At 53.7% G+C, this 16,547-nt stretch overlaps 9 protein-coding genes across 9 annotated transcripts; 4 read left to right on the plus strand and 5 right to left on the minus strand.

The window, feature by feature from the left end:
- Positions 1-12: 12 nt before the first annotated feature.
- J4E86_002655 (uncharacterized protein) lies at positions 13-639 on the plus strand (the record flags this gene model as incomplete). Its single annotated transcript, XM_051443213.1, has 1 exon — positions 13-639. The coding sequence occupies one exon, from the start codon at positions 13-15 to the stop codon at positions 637-639; it is 627 nt and encodes a 208-aa protein (XP_051304708.1).
- Positions 640-1,338: 699 nt separating this feature from the next.
- On the plus strand, positions 1,339-2,775 carry J4E86_002656 (uncharacterized protein; the record flags this gene model as incomplete). Its single annotated transcript, XM_051443214.1, has 2 exons — positions 1,339-1,939; positions 1,997-2,775. The coding sequence occupies 2 exons, from the start codon at positions 1,339-1,341 to the stop codon at positions 2,773-2,775; spliced, it is 1,380 nt and encodes a 459-aa protein (XP_051304709.1).
- Positions 2,776-4,484: 1,709 nt separating this feature from the next.
- On the minus strand, positions 4,485-5,324 carry J4E86_002657 (uncharacterized protein; the record flags this gene model as incomplete). Its single annotated transcript, XM_051443215.1, has 1 exon — positions 4,485-5,324. The coding sequence occupies one exon, from the start codon at positions 5,322-5,324 to the stop codon at positions 4,485-4,487; it is 840 nt and encodes a 279-aa protein (XP_051304710.1).
- Positions 5,325-6,011: 687 nt separating this feature from the next.
- J4E86_002658 (uncharacterized protein) lies at positions 6,012-6,907 on the minus strand (the record flags this gene model as incomplete). The annotated part of the gene is made up of 3 exons (XM_051443216.1): positions 6,012-6,022; positions 6,093-6,525; positions 6,581-6,907. 3 exons carry the CDS (start codon positions 6,905-6,907, stop codon positions 6,012-6,014), a joined length of 771 nt encoding a protein of 256 aa, XP_051304711.1.
- A 549-nt stretch (positions 6,908-7,456) lies between these two features.
- Positions 7,457-8,235, minus strand: DPM1 (dolichol-P-mannose synthesis; the record flags this gene model as incomplete). Its single annotated transcript, XM_051443217.1, has 2 exons — positions 7,457-8,078; positions 8,135-8,235. The coding sequence occupies 2 exons, from the start codon at positions 8,233-8,235 to the stop codon at positions 7,457-7,459; spliced, it is 723 nt and encodes a 240-aa protein (XP_051304712.1).
- Positions 8,236-8,544: 309 nt separating this feature from the next.
- J4E86_002660 (uncharacterized protein) lies at positions 8,545-9,591 on the plus strand (the record flags this gene model as incomplete). Its single annotated transcript, XM_051443218.1, has 1 exon — positions 8,545-9,591. The coding sequence occupies one exon, from the start codon at positions 8,545-8,547 to the stop codon at positions 9,589-9,591; it is 1,047 nt and encodes a 348-aa protein (XP_051304713.1).
- A 641-nt stretch (positions 9,592-10,232) lies between these two features.
- J4E86_002661 (uncharacterized protein) lies at positions 10,233-12,023 on the minus strand (the record flags this gene model as incomplete). The annotated part of the gene is made up of 3 exons (XM_051443219.1): positions 10,233-10,568; positions 10,616-10,944; positions 10,991-12,023. The coding sequence occupies 3 exons, from the start codon at positions 12,021-12,023 to the stop codon at positions 10,233-10,235; spliced, it is 1,698 nt and encodes a 565-aa protein (XP_051304714.1).
- A 915-nt stretch (positions 12,024-12,938) lies between these two features.
- J4E86_002662 (uncharacterized protein) lies at positions 12,939-15,092 on the minus strand (the record flags this gene model as incomplete). The annotated part of the gene is made up of 1 exon (XM_051443220.1): positions 12,939-15,092. One exon carries the CDS (start codon positions 15,090-15,092, stop codon positions 12,939-12,941), a length of 2,154 nt encoding a protein of 717 aa, XP_051304715.1.
- A 214-nt stretch (positions 15,093-15,306) lies between these two features.
- On the plus strand, positions 15,307-16,502 carry J4E86_002663 (uncharacterized protein; the record flags this gene model as incomplete). The annotated part of the gene is made up of 2 exons (XM_051443221.1): positions 15,307-15,422; positions 15,476-16,502. 2 exons carry the CDS (start codon positions 15,307-15,309, stop codon positions 16,500-16,502), a joined length of 1,143 nt encoding a protein of 380 aa, XP_051304716.1.
- Positions 16,503-16,547: the final 45 nt, after the last annotated feature.

The following is a 16,547-nucleotide window of genomic DNA, read 5'->3' on the forward strand; positions in this document are numbered from 1 at the left end:
ACAACCGCCACGATGACGCGGGGAAATCTTCTGCGACACATCTTCAGACACGGTCCGAATTCCAAGCTCAAGAGCGACGCAGCCCCATCCAAAGCAGGCGAGAAAGAAAGCTCGCCTCTCATCGCAAAGTCACCCGCAAACGAGTTTAAGCCGCTATCGCAAGATCAGTCACCCCCACGAACACCCGAGCCCCATACCGTACATGTCCTCCCCGAGATCGCCGAGGAGGGATCTAGCTCTCCAGTTACCGATTCGCCTTCCGCATCTTCAAGCACAGGCAGTACAGTCTCCGACCTCGCATCCATAGTCACTGTTCTCGCCGCGCACGCACCTCTCATCAACCCCGCAACTCTAACCACGCGCGACCTTCTCTACGCCGCCATTGATGAAGCGATTTCAGCGACGAAGGATCATCTCGATACACTAGCAACTGCATGGGCGCTACTTGAGGCACTTGCTGGCTTTAGTGCGACGGTCGAGGTGCTGAAGCAGGAGATGGAGCTTAAGATTACGTCGTCCGAGGCCAAGCTTGTGGAGCTTGAAAGTTTTGAGGAGGCGGTTGAGGGTATGACGTTGTCGGATGAGCAGGACATAACCGGCGCGGATGGGGCTGATGTGGACGGTTCACCCGGCCACTAATTAGGACATGGTCGCAAGATGGTAGCATAAGCCATGTGTAGGTCAAGTCTATGGCTCCACGGGGTTTTCCGATCTGGAATACTGTCGTGGAATAAAAGGAGGAGCAGCGATTCAGGGACAGTGTAAGAGGTTCTCCTATGGCTGAGTAGCAGGACGACAAACTTGAGCGACAACATCACGAACTTATAAGATGCATCGATGGATACCCGTAATGAAACCCGACTACTAAACTTGCAAAGAAAGAACTTGTGGGTGATGCTGGTGAGTCCGAAAGCCGGAATGTCCGGACTGAGCAGCGGACTCAGAACCACGCAAGAGTTTTGCATGGGCGACCAACTTTTCGATGTGGCCCACCCACACATTTACCATGCATTACCATTACCGCGTTAATACCCTTTTAGCATACTTCAGATCTTGAGCGAATCGTACTGAAGATGATTGAAGCGTCGTTGTACGGTACCGAACACTGAGCAGCCAGTGATGCGAGGCGCATATCTTTCGTGTGCTCATCTATGGCATGCGCCGATACACTACCCCGGGCGCCTTCAACGATTGAACTAGAAATTTCTTCATCTTCGTAGTCGACCAGTTCCGTGAAGAAAAGCCTGCAATCCCTCTTAACATAAAGCCTCCATTTTTTCACCAGTTCAACATCATCTTTATTCATCTACACATAGCAAACCTTCTTCTCCAGTCAAGATGGGTCCAGCCAGACAATACCACGAGAGCCTCATACTATGCGAAATCGAGGCAAATAGAGACAAGTACATACACTTTCTGCAAAGGCTTGTCCGAGCAGCAAGCCCCAACCCGCCCGGCGACACCCGAGCCGCCGCAGATGTCGTCACGAAATTCCTTGCAGCCAACAACATTTATGCAGATATCGTTGCCCCGATGGCTCATATGCCCAACGTGGTTTCAGATTTCGAAGGCCGCTTGCAGGACGGTCCTCGCGTCGTTTTCAACGGCCACATGGATACCTTTCCAGTCAATAACCTTGAGGGTTGGCGTTACCCGCCATACTCTGGCCACAACGATGGCACTTCGATACACGGTCTTGGATCCGTTGATATGAAAGCAGGCACCGCGGCTTCCATCATCGCGTTCACGTTGCTGAAGAAGCGAGCTTCGCATCTCATCGGAAGCGTCGCTTTGACCGTGGTCTCGGACGAAGAGACGGGAGGCGAATGGGGGACCAAGTATCTGCTTGATCACTGTGGTCAAAATTCGCCTTGGCTAGGCGATTGTGTTGTCAACGGCGAGCCTGGTGGTCTACAGTCCATTAGGTTTGGCGAGAAGGGTAAGTGGCATCTACCCATGAACAGTTTTGAAGACCTATACTAACCCTGAATCGTAGGCACGCTGCGCTTGACCTTCACATTCAACACTCAAGGAGGTAACGGAGCATACACGCACAACGGCTGTGGAGCCATCGTACACGCTTGCTCCTTAATAACAACCCTGAAGCGCGTGGTCGAGTCGATACCCGTAAAGATCCCGCACCAACTCAAGGCTTATCTTCGCTCCAAAAGCGCGCACGCCGTTACTGATGAGATCATGGGCGCTGGGGCGGCAGCGAATATGTTCTCACTCACGTTGAACATCGGCATCATCAACGGCGGCGTCAAAGTCAACGTCATCCCTTCAAAGTGTGTCTTTGAAGCCGACATCCGCCTGCCGATCGGGCTCGACGCTGAGACTGTACTCAATGAGATTGACAGCTTATTGCTTTCGTCCCCTGGCGTATCATACGCCGTGCAAGAAGCAGCCAGCAACCCAGCAAGCTTATCGGAGTACAATCACCCACTTTCTGGGTACATGGCCGATGTTGCGCGAGACATTACTGGGAGGGAGCCGGTGCAGATCGTCGGCCTGGGTGGTACGGACTGTAAGTTTTATCGCTATCGCGGTGTACCGGCGTTTGTGTTTGGGCCTTCTCCAAGCGGGATGGGTGCGGATGGTGAAGCTGTACTCATTGAAGAGTTTATGACTGTCATCAAGACACATACACTTGGGGTCTTCCGGTATCTGTGGGATGATAAAAGGTGGGATCTCAGTAGGGGATTGGGAGAGGATACTCCCACGGGCGAGAGGAGGGCTCTCGAGATCAGAACTCGCAAGCAGAATATGGGGTAGCGGATTGGCCTCAACCTTTGCTCCAGTTATGTTAGAATTAATGCGCTTGAATGAGACACTTTCCCAAAGGCTGTCCAAACATCGGGACAAATGTGAAGCCTCGGTGGAGTCATGACGGCCACGAGCTTGACCACGCACATGCGGGGTGAAGTAGTGACGGTCCGCGCCGATGCACAAGCGCAAGGAAACAGAACGAGTACCTATGTGGACGCTACAGCGGGCCAAGAGCTGACGGACAACGCGCGATGCAATAGTGAGACTTCCAGAGATGAGTTCGCTCACGGCACTGTGACGCATTAGTACTAGATGACAGCTGTTGCACAACTTTGTCACTTCTGGCAGCGACGATCAATACAACATACCGAAAGACTCCGCGGACCTAAGGAAGTACCTCTCACCACTTCCGCGTCCTTCCGTCTGATCAACACACCAAGCCCCGACAGCGACGTCCAAAACCCCAAAGCAGCCATCGGCAGATGAAACTGGCGGTGTCTGGAGGCCTAACGTCATACGCGATGACGCTCACAGGCCCCTCCCAATACAAACGAGATAACAGGCGCATAATCAAACACCAAACACCACAACGGCATTGACATGTCGCAACTGAATCGGCGGCATCACCAAAAAAGGCAGCAGGTACAAGAGTTAAAGAGTTAAAGAGTTAAAGGAAAGGCTCGACACTTCGCTTCGTCAGTAGTCCAGACCCAGCTAGCGCACTGTCTCCAGCGATCGGCCCTCGTGGTAACCGAGCGGGAAGTGGAGACCAATAAAATACAGGGGTCCAGCTGCCCTTAGCTGACACCGGCACACACGGTCTGACGGGACCAGCCTGCATACGGAAGCCATCCGTTCTCCTGTTTTCCTGGCCTGAAATTTCGGTTTGGCGTTTCCTTCTTCCCGTTGCTCATATCTGCGTATTCCCTTTATTCCCCTCAGAGCGTTCCGTCTCTTTGCTTTTGCTTCAAATCCTTCCAATCCTTCCGGGTCCTGCGATTACTTATTCCATGCCAATCATCGGCCGCATATCTCTACACCGCCGACATATTCCCGAAAGACCCTGCACAACCCACAACCCGCAACCACGATGCCGGGAACTACAATGACGAAAACGAGTGCATACCCCTACATCCTCACCACAGTCGCAACCCGGAAAGAAGGTGTTTCGCGCGCCCAATTCCACCAGCACAACGAGGAAAAATACGCACCTTTACTCAAAAAGATCGCGGGGAAAGTGCATCCGTTGTCGTGGACGCGGCACTACCATGTTGACGACGAGGAATGTCCAATCGGGATTCCGCGTGTGTTGATTGGGGTTGATGACGGGATGGACTGGGATTGCATGGGTACCATGGCGTTTGAGGATGAATTGCATTTGCAGCAGTTTATTGCGTTTATGCATAGCGATGCGGCGATTCCGGTGCTGGAGGAGGAGGAAAAGTTCGCGGAGCCGACGAAGACGAAGTTGTTGGTTATGAAGAAGGGGGTTAGTGTGAGGGAAGGGTAGAAGAATGGTGGGGGTTTGGGAGTTTGGGAAGGAAAAGTGAAATTGGAAGCGAGGCTGGAACATGGTCTTCAGGAATGCGATTTGATTTGAACAGGATGTTTATGTTGGGTCATCAAGGATATTTGACTTATGATATGGAAGGAGATAGTCATCACAAACTGCATGAACAGGCAGTACAAACATCCATGCCTCTCTCACGATGTGCCTACGAAGGAAGCCACTCCCCATCCCAGTCCTCCCTCCTCATAGCCGGCCCCCACGAATCCCCCACACCCGTATCATTACCCCAATCGTCACAGCCATCCTGACACAACATCGGAACCCTGTCAATCGCCCTCTCCAGAGAAACATCTCCTTCGACCCGTATAATACCACCGTCACGAATCCATATATCGTGCGGAAAGTGTGGCATCTCTCCGTGATGGTACATATGTCGAATGTGTCTGTGGTTAATCTCGGCGAAGCATTGGAATTCTTCTTCATTCTTGTAAAGTGTGCGGGTGACGAACACGGTTACGACAGTGTTGTTCCACAGCCCGCCGGCTGCGTCGTGGAAACGGTCGTCACCGGGACGGTATCTAGCTCTAGCTGCTTGATGGAAGAAGCGAGCGATGTTGGATGCCTTGGCGGGATCGGCAGGTCGAAGTCCACTGGACTTGGGTAGTCTCTGGGAAATGGCTTGGATGTCGGACTTCTCATCGTCTTCGACGGCCACGCGTTCGCGGGGGATTTGTGACATGAGATAGTCGAGTACTTTCCTCTGTCTCATCTTTGTTCCAGCTTTGCCGAGCTCGATGAGCTTTGTTGGTGACTCTTCGACGAAATGTCGGACTAGCTCGTTTACGATGGCGTGAGCTTCGAGGTTTATTTGCTTGCTTGTACGTAGTATGGCAGTCGGCAGATGTCTTGTGACCAGGACAGCCACTTCTCCGTCTATGGAGACCACGGTGTGTTTGATCTGGCGTGGCAGCCGCTCGTAGATCATTAGGCGCAGTTCGACGGGAAGATTCATGAACGGGAAAGGATTGTGTTGGTCGCTCGACATGTCGGTGGCTGGAGTGATGTAGGGGTTGCTCTTAGAAATAAGTGCTCGTATGCAATGATTGATATTAGAAGAGATCAAGGTACTGACTGTACTCACTACGCCAGCGGCTGCAAGCTTCAGTGCCCTAGGATGGATGAAAACAATTGTGGATTAGCATCAAGATCATATATACCGGTGTCAATGGTAGAGTGATAAGGCCTGGATAGGTATGGCGATAAGAGATACCCTATCGGAGGGTTTACAAATCATTACCGTGCCGTCACCAAGACCACGGGTAAGCCGGAAAGAGCGACGCCGGAGAGTTTGTAAGATGGCTGGCGAATTCTAGACCAACAGACGGTCAATTTACGTCGGATCGCCGGAAGCAGTTGTATAGCGGGATCCAGCTAGTTGGCGCAAGCTACGAAGGTGGATACTAATGCTTGTCGAGAGGACGTGAAAGGCGAGATGATCACGTGACAATTGCGACATTCATGCAACGATTGCGAGACACGTGAGAGCGGAATCCGGATAACAGTATTGATCGGCCCTTTTGGACGGTACTTCGACTAGGATGTGAGCACCATAACAAAGGAAAAAGCTAGACACCCTGCAGTCTACATGGTTTCGCACACAAAAGATGGCTAACTTTCAACGCAATGTAGACTCTTGGGTTTTTTACTTCCATCATTCTCTATGAACGGGCATTCAATCCCTCCCTGGAATGGCATATGGGTACTCCTCACGAAGAAGGCACCCAATTCCCAATCCAGTCATCCCGGCTCATACAAGTCTCCAGGGTCAAGGTCCCATCCAAATCGAACTTGTCCACGTTGAGTTTGATAGGGACGTTGTTTGCTGTGACTTTGTACTCTTCGTTGGGAGCGTATGCGAGGATACCCTTGAAGGTTCCACGAACGAGAACGCCGAGACCAGACTCATATTCCCGTCGAAAAAACTCTAATACGCTCGGAGGAGTTCTATGGGGGCCAGGGGCGATGTTCAAGGAATGCTGCGCACGCAGCCTGTCCATCACGTTCTCCTGCTTCTCGAAATGTACTGTAGCAATTTTGGCAACCCAAATCCTGGTATCTGGCGTTTTTGCTAGTGTAGTCTGGCCAAGGAGAACTGCAATGTCGCGCGGTCGTCTGGTATCCCAAGGATGGGAGACAAGGTCTGGGTGTCGCTGAATGATGTCGCTCACATGGTAAGGCTGACCGGTCTACGGTTGCGTCAGATTCGAGATTCAAAGAATGGTAATGTGAGATTCGACTCACCAAAAGCGCTTTACGCTCAGTCACGATCAGGAACTCAAGTACTCTCAGCGCTCCCCCATTGTCCTCACGGCCTATGGCCCGCGGGTGCGACTCTGTCACAAAGGTTTGAACCAGAGCTGTGACGATATCAAACGCCTCGTCATGGATTTGACGGCTTGTTCTCAAGATAGCCACTGGGAGGTGACGTGTGATCAAGATGACTGTTGAATCCACGCTCTCGTCCTGACGGGGCCACGCTGCTGCGCCTACGTAGCGAACCTCGGTATGCTTGATCTGACGGGGAAGACGCTCGTAGATCATGAGGCGCAACTCTGACGGGAGGTCCATGAAGCGAAATGGTTTGGAGTCATCCTGCGTCGACATCGTGGTAGCACTTCACACTGGGAAGACGCCGAAGGCGGTAGAGCTTGCGTTAAAGTTAGTTCGCGTACTTTGCACGTTTTCAGCTTAATGTAGGCTGCAAACCTGTTTGGTGCTTTCCTTGCACAAGGTGATAGTGTACTCCGGAGCTGTGGTAAGAGACCGTTTCGCTTTAGTATGAGGTGCGCAATCTCGGGGGGAGATTGAAACTGCGACGTAGCGATTCAGCGATTGGGAGACTGTCAAGTTCCAAGTGAGGACGAGGGCGAAAGTGAAGGCAGCTCTGGCAAGAGCAACGGACTCTAGCGCCGCTTGGCGTACGAAACAGGTAGTGGCAGTCGCAACTAGCAGCAGCACGTGCGCGAAGACGCCGGTGAGAAGATTAAGAGTTAAACATACTAATCAGACAAGGCGGAGAAAGATCAAATATACCATCTCCTTACCTGCCCGAGATATCATCAAAGCCAGTCATCCAGTCCGGCCATCAACATCCCACCACTCTCCTACCCAAGCCATCTAAACCTTCATCCACAGCGCCAGCACGCCCTTCGCGTACTCCACGATCTCGTCGCCACCAAGCTTACTCTCTCCGTACAGCCTGTCAACGAACGAGATAGGCACCTCAGCAACCGTGCACCCCATAGCCTTGGCCCTCACCATCATCTCCATCTGAAACGTATACCCCTTACTCTCCGTCTGCCTAATAACCTTCTGCAACACCTCCTTCTTATACAACCTAAAGCTGCCCGTAAGATCACTCACACCGGGCCTGAGCACCGTATCCGCAAAGAGATTCGCCCCCCTCGACACAAACTTGCGCTTGAGATCCCAGCCGAACACGCCGCCGTCGCCCGCGTACCGCGTTCCGGTAACGATGTCGTAGTTCTTGGTCTTTTGCAAAGCGATCATGGGCGCGATGAACTTGGGGTGGTGGCTGAAATCCGCGTCCATGATGATGACGAAGTTTCCGGTTGCGAATTGCAGGCCGTGGACGTAGGCGGTTCCGAGGCCGAGTTTACCGGCGCGCGCGCGGATTTGGATGCGGGATGGGGTGTAGGCTTTTTGGAGCTGGGCGGCGATTTCTTGGGTGCCGTCGGGGGAGCCGTCGTCGATGATGATGAGTTCCCAGTCGAGTTTGCTAGTCATAAAGTGTCAGCATTGGGGATGTGGTGCAGGGTGGGTGTTGCGACGTACTTCTCCTCGAACGTCTTGGCCAGCAGCCATGTTATTATGGGCAGGTTGCGGCGCTCGTTGTAGGTGGGGAGGAGCACCGAGTACTTGTTGGTGTTCGCCATCTTTGCAATTGCGTGTGTGAGTCGTGTGTCTGCGGAATTGGGTGAATGAGCGACTGCAGGTGAGGGTTGACGTTGGGGAGTTGAGGATTCGCGGAGGTGATCGTGTCCGCAAGTAGCTCGGGGCTGTCGGCGGACCCTGGACTAGCCTCTTTGGACCATCTCCTTCCGCAACGACATGGCCGAGTTTGGGTGGCCTTACACGTCGATGTTATACGAAATCGACATTCCCGCGCCAATTAGAAGGATATTGGATCGGTGCTGTCGGATTTGTAGGGTAATGCCGGTCGATACAACGGATACCCTCTCACCATGTCACCCACACCCCAGAGGAAAAACCTCTTCCTCTGCCTCGACGCCTTCGGCACCCTCTTCACACCCACGAAACCCATCCCAATAACTTACGCCGAAGCCGCCCTCAAGCACGGCATCGCCATAAACACGCCCGAACCCGCCACCCAAGTATCCTCATCCTTCAAATCCGCATTCAAAAACCTGTCATCAAAACACTCAAACTATGGCCGAGCAACAGGCATGGGCGCAGAAAAATGGTGGGCCAAAGTGATAAAGGAAACATTCACACCTTTCCTGTATCCGAACCAAACTTTCCCCAAGTACCTTGTCCCAGAGCTACTCCACACCTACTCATCACGTAAGGGCTACACCATGTACCCCGACGTCCTCCCCTTCTTCCGCATGATACGGCACATGAAAAGCCACCGGGTACGTTACGGCACTTCTCATGGACTCTGGCCCTGGGACAAAACCATAGTAGGCGTCATAACGAATTCAGATAACCGCGTCCCGGGGATATTATCGTCTTTCGGTATCAACGTAGGTCCCTCGCGTTACCATAATATGAAACCCTCCAATCCCAAAGATGGGGAGTATGACATCGATTTCACGGTCCTATCTTACGACGTCGGAGTCGAGAAACCAGATCGACGGATCTTTGCTGCGGCGGAGGAGATACTCGACCACAAGCTAGAGGCCGCTTCGGTGACCAGTGGCGAAGACATCAGAGCGGAGGAGTTTGAGAAGATTTACGTAGGCGACGACCTTCGCAAAGACGTGTTCGGCGCGCAAGACGCAGGCTGGTCGAGCGTATTGCTAGAGAGAGATGCAAATCTGGTGGACGGCCAAGGCTACGGGTTGAAGATGACAGAAAAGAGCCAGAAGATTGGAGAAGGAGGAGAGGTGATCAGTCAGAACCGATTGGTGCCACATGTTGGTTCCTTGCTCGATTTGTGTGCTTGGCCACGAAGACTTGGACGGCATGAAATATCGCTCGTGCGATATGTCTATGTAGAGGAGATCCCTGAAGATAGATCGCCAGGGCAGGACAAGCGTCGACCATGAAGCTAGACGTAATTTACATGGCGTTGCTTAGTAAATTCAGATATTGAATAGCCGATGACAAGTCCATCAATCATTTGCAACATCCAAACATCACACTCTCTTCCAAGGTTATTGTCCACCCGCACACTCGTCACATCAGCGAATACCATCTATTGTATCATACGTCTCATTGCAGTTCATTCCATGTCAGTCGACAATCCAACCTCCAACCACCAACCCGCCAGAGACGAAATACACTAAAGTCCGCATCTTGTCCACCAAACCGTCATACCCCATCCACATCCATACCACCGACTCATCTTGCCGTTGCCGTGCCGAAGCCCCACCGCAAAAAGAAACATACGAAACATGATCATGTACAGAATCCACCAAACCAACCAGAGCCAAAAAAGGCACCGAGCCAAGTTGTTATCCAAAGCCCTCTCCAAACCCTTGATTTTCGCGGGATTCCGTTTGCCAATTTTTGCGCCTGAAAGGTAATGCCCAACTGTGGTGTCCGCGTGGTATTAAGGTTTTGGGTGACATCGTGGTGTTGGAATTCGACTCGTGGTAGACCGTTATAATGCAAACAAAATGTGTGATTTGCTACACGATGAGAAACTACCTCATTCGAATGCGCGTTGGAAACGGATGTTCTTGTGTCACAACTCCTCATCCTCTTCCATCTTGGTTTCGATGGTGGGGATGTTTCCGTCTGAGTTGGCTCGGCCTTGGTTGTGGGCGTCCATGAGGGCTTGGCCTAGGCTCTTGCGCACGTTGTCGTCGAAACCGGGTAATGAAGCGCGCTGCTTCTTGTAGGGTGAAGCGATCGAGTTTGTACTGGGCTCTCCGGAGGTGTTTGCGGCGGCTGAGGATGACGCCTCTCCTGTCGACGCGTTTTCTGGCGCTGGCGTACCGGAAAGAGGAGATCCTGTCGAGTCGGAGTGGGAGGGTCCTGCGGGGCGGCCGAGAGGTTCTGCGGAATGTTGACGCTTCAGCTGTGATGTGTCAGTAGACGAATTTCGAGCGACAACAATACACATACCTTGATCTTGCGCACGCCCTCTGCAAGTTCGCCTTGCCTGTGAGCATCCTCAGGCGACAGCAAGCCCTTGTCGAGAACCTCCTTATCATCGTCCGCATCCTCCACCTTGACATCGTCCTCGTCGTCGGCGTCGCTGTCCATGGCGTCCTCCGTCTTCTTCTTAGACTTGGGCGAAGTCTCTCGGTAACCTCCAAAGTTCTTTGTTCCAGCGGCCGCGTTCAAAGGCTTCAGGCTGCCAAAGTCGAGCGCGCCAGATTTCCGCTTGGTCTGTGGCGAGGTGATCTTGGGCGTCTCCTTGGTGTTCAGAATACCCATCTTCCGCAGTTGACCTGTCATTGGTTAGTGAAAATCTGGTATCCCTTGCTGTAAACTTACGCTCTCCGCGGTACAAAAAGGTAAAGACGGCGTAGGGCTTATCCGGGGGATCTATTCCAGTCACAGTCTGAGTGCTGATAGACTTGGGGTCCAGCGTCTTAGGCTTTGCGAAACTCGTTGTGTGGTCAACGTCTTCGCCCTCTCCTCCTCCGTTTTGCTCGTCGTCATCGTGTGCGTCGAACTGGGGTGAGTACTCGCCGCGCTTGATCTCTCCAGACGCCAGAACACGGAACAGGGCGACCTTGATTTGTCCGGCTGCCTCGGGCATGGGGGGCTCGTCGTCCGAATCGGAGTCGGTGGTGAAGAACTCGTCGTTGCCGGAAAGCGTCTCGACAGGCGCGTCCTTGCTTTCGCTGTAGCGCAGTACACCGTTGCTGGAGGTCTTCTTGTCCTCGTCGCTGCTGTCCATGGCCTCTCTCCGCTTTGCCCGCTTCTTTTCCAGGCGCTGCTTTCTCCGCTCGATCTTGGCGGCCACGTCCTTGTCCTTGCCCTCGAGATCCAGACCGTTCAGCCATCTCTCGAGACCGACCTCGCGGAAGAGGAACTCGCGCTCTGCGAGACCCCCGCCTTCTGACTCTGGCACGCTGACCCACCGTGAGTTGACCCACGTCTCTTCGCCGCGTCGCAGCAGGGTCGCTACTTCCTCCTTTGCCCGGCCGTCAAAGTATATGTATGCAGCGATTGTCTCGTTCGGCGAGGTGGTCAAGGGCTTGTACGGGGCTATCGTGGGACCGTACTTGCCCCGCTCTCCGGTTTGACCTGGGAGGCCCCCGACAATCTTCGCTTTCGGGTTGGGGTCATCGTCAGTTGGCTTGGGCGTCGAGTAGGGCACGTGAAGACCTGGGGTGAGCAGAGTAATCGATATCGCGAAAGAAGACTGCTCAGGCTTGGTAGCGCCCGGCGGTATCTTTGCGGGTGGGACAGGGATGTACGAGGTGATACGGTGATGTTTAGATTGCTTCTGTATCGAATATTCTGGGAGCGGGTTGCTGTCGGCATGGATGCTGACGGCGAGGCCTAGAAAGGTCGGCATTTTGGATTAGGCGTGGTGAGGACGGCTGCGAAGCTGCGGAGATGGCAGCGGAAGAGCCCTAACACAGTAGTCTTGGCAGAGTTGGGAGGGAGAAAATATCCCTGCGATAGAGCGGCCGCCGGAGGGGCAGCTGCGCGAGTAAGTAGGCGAAGATGGGCTAGGAGGCGGTGTGAGGTAGCGACTCTGAAGGTCTGTGTTGTTGGTTTAGGCGGAGAGCTTCCGTAGCGGGCGCTCCACGATGTTGGGGTCCACAAGTCGAGCACCCAAGTCACGAGCCAATCACGCGTGCACCTGATTGTTTCCTGCGAACTTCAAAGAGCCGCCATCTTTCACGCATGTAACTGTCAATATCACGTCAAAGGATATGCTGCGACCATGCGTTTGGGCAGGGGATCGAATCAGGGGCGTGCCTGTCGTCGATCGAACGTGGGGTCATGACTAGTGGCATGGCGCCTGCCTGTTCGTGCCTTTCAAGTTGAAGGGAGCCCTGGCAGACCTACAGTATGTTCAGACTCCATGTGTGCGAACTACTCAACAATCATCATCACGCGTTATCCAGACATCTCAAAGCCAGGACGTTGTGGGGCCAACCCAGAGCTATATGAGATTTTCAAAGACAGCGGTCGGGTTCTGCATAGTTCATCACCGCTCTTTACTCGCCGATGTCTCCACTTCTCTCTATCTAGGGTATCATACAGTTCGTTAGTCGGCCGACGCGAACATATCCTCTGCTTTCGGGTTCAGTTGGGCAACTCGAGATGATGGGCGGCATCTTTGTGATGAGATGCCACCACCTTCTCTCCGCCTCCCCCACCCACCCTTCATACATACTTCTCTAGGCCTTTTCGATCAGCACAAAGATAGTGTCTGATTTGCGGTCTCAGTCCTCAACGACCACAAAGATGGATCAGACTCCTAATCCTCTTCATCCAAAGCAAACATATCCTCAGCCTTCGGTCTCAACCGCCTCGCCCTCGCAACAGCCGTCTCTCTAGGGATCTCAACGACCTTTGGCGGATCTGCTGGCACTACAACCTCCGGGGCGACGACGTCCTCCTTAACAATAGCCTCAGCCTCCGCTTCAGCAACAAGTCGCTCAGGCTCAGGCTCCCCCATCTGACTCGCAGTAGGAGAAGGCGATCTCGCCCCATCCTTCGCATCCTCATCAATATCCATGCCCTGCTCGTCTTGCTCACCCTCCTCCTTCGCCTCAGTATTAGAAGCTTTCCTAACAACCACCCCCTTCCTCCTCCTCTTCTCCGCCGCCCGTCTTTGCACCTCCACCTCCTCCCTCTCCCTCTCCCTCCGATTAAACTTATCATCCAACTCCTTCAACGTCTTCTCATCAAACAAATGATCCCCCGTCCACACCGCCAAAATCGCATTAACATCCTCCCTATACGTCCTTTCGGTCATACGCCCCATCTCCAGCCTCGCAGGCAACTGCTCTAGGTGTTCAAAGACTTTGCGTTCAACAAGCTCGGTTCCAATGGCTAGTCGGTATTTGTAGGAGACGCCTGATTCTTTTGCCGTGACGAGCAGGACGTCGGAGACGATGCGGAGCGCGTTTAGGGTTACTTGGCGGAGGTCCGGGCGCCGGATGTCGTCTTTACCTGCCGCGTCGCCTGCACGATTTCGTGTGTTGGCGTCGGTGAGCTGGAAGGGGTTGATGATGTTGGAGACGAGGATGCTGGTTACTTCGTCCATGCCCTGGGCGGCGTGTTCGACGGCAAAGGTGGAGATGGCGGCGAGGTCGTCGTAGACGATGCTGCCGGGTGGGATTGCGTTGATCATCCACAGGAGCATCGCTCGTGATCTGGGATTCATGATGCCGTGTCCATTGTCCACACGGCCGGGATAGTTGTCGCCGACTGGTAGGGGCTTGAATATCGGCTTCTCCTTCTCCTCCTCGTCATCGCTATCCAGACTCTCGTCGTCTGATTCGAAAGCTCCCACGTGGTCGACGAACTCGTGGCGGAGTGGATCGACGGGGCCTTTCCAGGCGCCCTGCCCGGCAAAGATTTCGGAATCGGTGCTGTTGGTGACGATTTGGTGGAGACGCCAACGGTAATACCGGTTGACGGGGTGCTTCTGGTCGTATAGCCACGCGAAACGTTCCTCTTCTTGTACTTGCGGCTCGTTCATCAAAGCTGCTTCGAACTCTACACCACCAAGAATGACGCCCTCGATAGTCTGATGTACCAATCTGAGTGTCGCGAGATCAGGAGGCTGGTTCGCAGTGACGATGAGGTCTTCAGCGTTCTCGCGCGGCCCTCTACCACCTCCGCCTCCACAAAGATCTGGCGGCGGCGCAAAACCTTTGGGTAGCTCGGGTGCCTGCCACCGTGCGCCAAATGCCTTTGTCTGTTGTGTTGTGTCTGCTGTGCGACTGCCAAGATATCTGTCCAGATGTAGATAGTAGCCCTTGCCTAGATACTTCTTATCGTTGAGTTTGTTCATCGCAGCATCGAGGTCTCGCGCGTTGGCATCCTTGTCAAAGGTGATGTTCATCGTCGCTGAAGGCCTGCCCTCCACCCTCGATCCTTGTGGTATCCTGTCGACCCGCGCGATCTTGAGTGAGGGGAAGTCGGCGAATAGCTCTTCGACGCGTCGCGAGTCTATTTCAGGCGGGAGGTTCGAGGCTTTCGCTACGACGGTGGTGTAGAAGTTCTCGGTCTGCTTCGGGCCATCGAGTGCGGCTGGGCCTGTAGGCACCGTCCCTCCGAATCGTGACTGTATTTGTGGTGCGAGGCGTCCTGGAGGAGCGCCAGGTCTGTTATAGCCATCGAGAGGTTCGGTTTCGAGGGTGCCGGGGCCGCTCTTCATCGTCCGCTGCCTGCCTGTGAAATGTCTCTTGCTTCCCGTGGGTACAAAAACATCTTCCTCTTCCTGCTGCTCAACCTCGCCCAGTATACTCTTCTCGGCTTCATGCTCCGCCTCGAAATCGGCCATGACCTTGTCGAGCGCATTCTTCTCCTCGCGGGCCTTTGCTTCCTCTTCCTCCTTCGCTTTGGCGTTCAATTGCGCCTTGTTGGCTTTCGCGGCGCCTAGGGAGAATTTGAAAGCCATGGTGGCGTGTGATCAGTTATTCGTCGTGTTGAAATATCTCATGAGGTGATTGCGGCATGAGGTGGTGGTGAGGTTGCGCGCAGTGCCAACCAGAAAGTTAAGCTTGCGCGTGAGGGTCCAGACTAGCGTCAGGCCCAGGGCTTCCCCACGGCCCCGGGAATCTCCAACAACGTCATGCCACGGCCACAGTACCACGGAAACCAGACGACTCACCATGACCTCGGCACAAGACGTTCAATCGCTCCTGCGCTTCCTATCGCAAGACGCTAAAGTCCCTCTCGCGCAAGCTTTGTCCAAAATCAAAGACCTCCAAGCAGCGAACCTCATCACGTAAGCACGTGACAGCGTACCACCGCGTCGCTGCTCTACTGACAACCGCGCAGTCCATCCGATATATCCAAATCCTCCCACGAAACCCTCAAAACCATCTTCGCCGACGAGAAAGTCGCGCGTTCAGTCCTCAATGCCGCCAAACGACAGTCTAAAAAGCGCATCGCGGACGCTACCTCTGCTACACCTGCGCCTGCGTCAAAGAAAGCTAAAGCAACCTATGGCCAACCTCTGAATGGCGCGGATCTCGAGGCTTCGCTCGCGCTGCCAGAACCTGTGTTAGATGAGGACATACTTGGCTCATTTGTTGTCTATACCAATCGCGCACCACTCGTCCTCGCTTTCGCAGTGACGCTACTCAAATTCACGATGCCAAGCCAACCTATATCAAGTCGCCTGAGCCTAGCCCAAGCCGTCACATCTATGAATAGTAAGACAAAGGCCGTGAATATCGGTCTAGAGAAGGGGAAGCCAGCCGAAGAAGAAGGCTGGGGCGAGGGACAGCCGCTGGTACGGATTATGACGAGGGAGGTGCGGGTGATGAAGAGGTGGGGTTACGAGTGGGAAGATGAGGGAGCGCAGAAGACTGTGAAGTCCGAGGGAGGTGATGAAAATGGGGAGGAGGCAAGGGAACCTGCGCTATGGGGTGTGGACCTTGAAGCGTTGAAGAAGGCACAGAACTCCAAGGTTGGCTCGACTAACCTTCCTATTTACGCTGCGCAGAGCACGAGGGCGTACCTAATGAGAGCTTTTGAGACACCCGCTGCGGAGTTAGTCAAGCAGGAAGATGGGGATGTTGACATCAAGGTTGAGGGAGCACCGCCACCAAAGCCGAAGGGAAAGAGAACAGCTGCTACCATTGCAGCGGAGAAAGAGCGGAATCTAGGGCTTTTGCTGGGCGCACTGGAACTCCTGTATGGGTCATGGGCAAAAGTGCTAAGTAAAGAGGACCTGGATAAGCGCGCTTGGGGCTGGTATGTTCGCGTTCGACCGGAGGTAGCTCAAGGAGCTGCGGGGTGGGGTGGCAAGGGCAATGTCAAGTTATCTGATGTTCTAGCCTTGAGGCGACCGGTTAGTTGATGGGAAGACACAGACACACTCAAGATACCCCGATTTATTCACAAC

Source organism: Alternaria arbusti (assembly GCF_024043155.1).
Source record: "Alternaria arbusti strain BMP 1465 chromosome Unknown scaffold_3, whole genome shotgun sequence".
Taxonomy (NCBI): domain Eukaryota; kingdom Fungi; phylum Ascomycota; class Dothideomycetes; order Pleosporales; family Pleosporaceae; genus Alternaria; species Alternaria arbusti.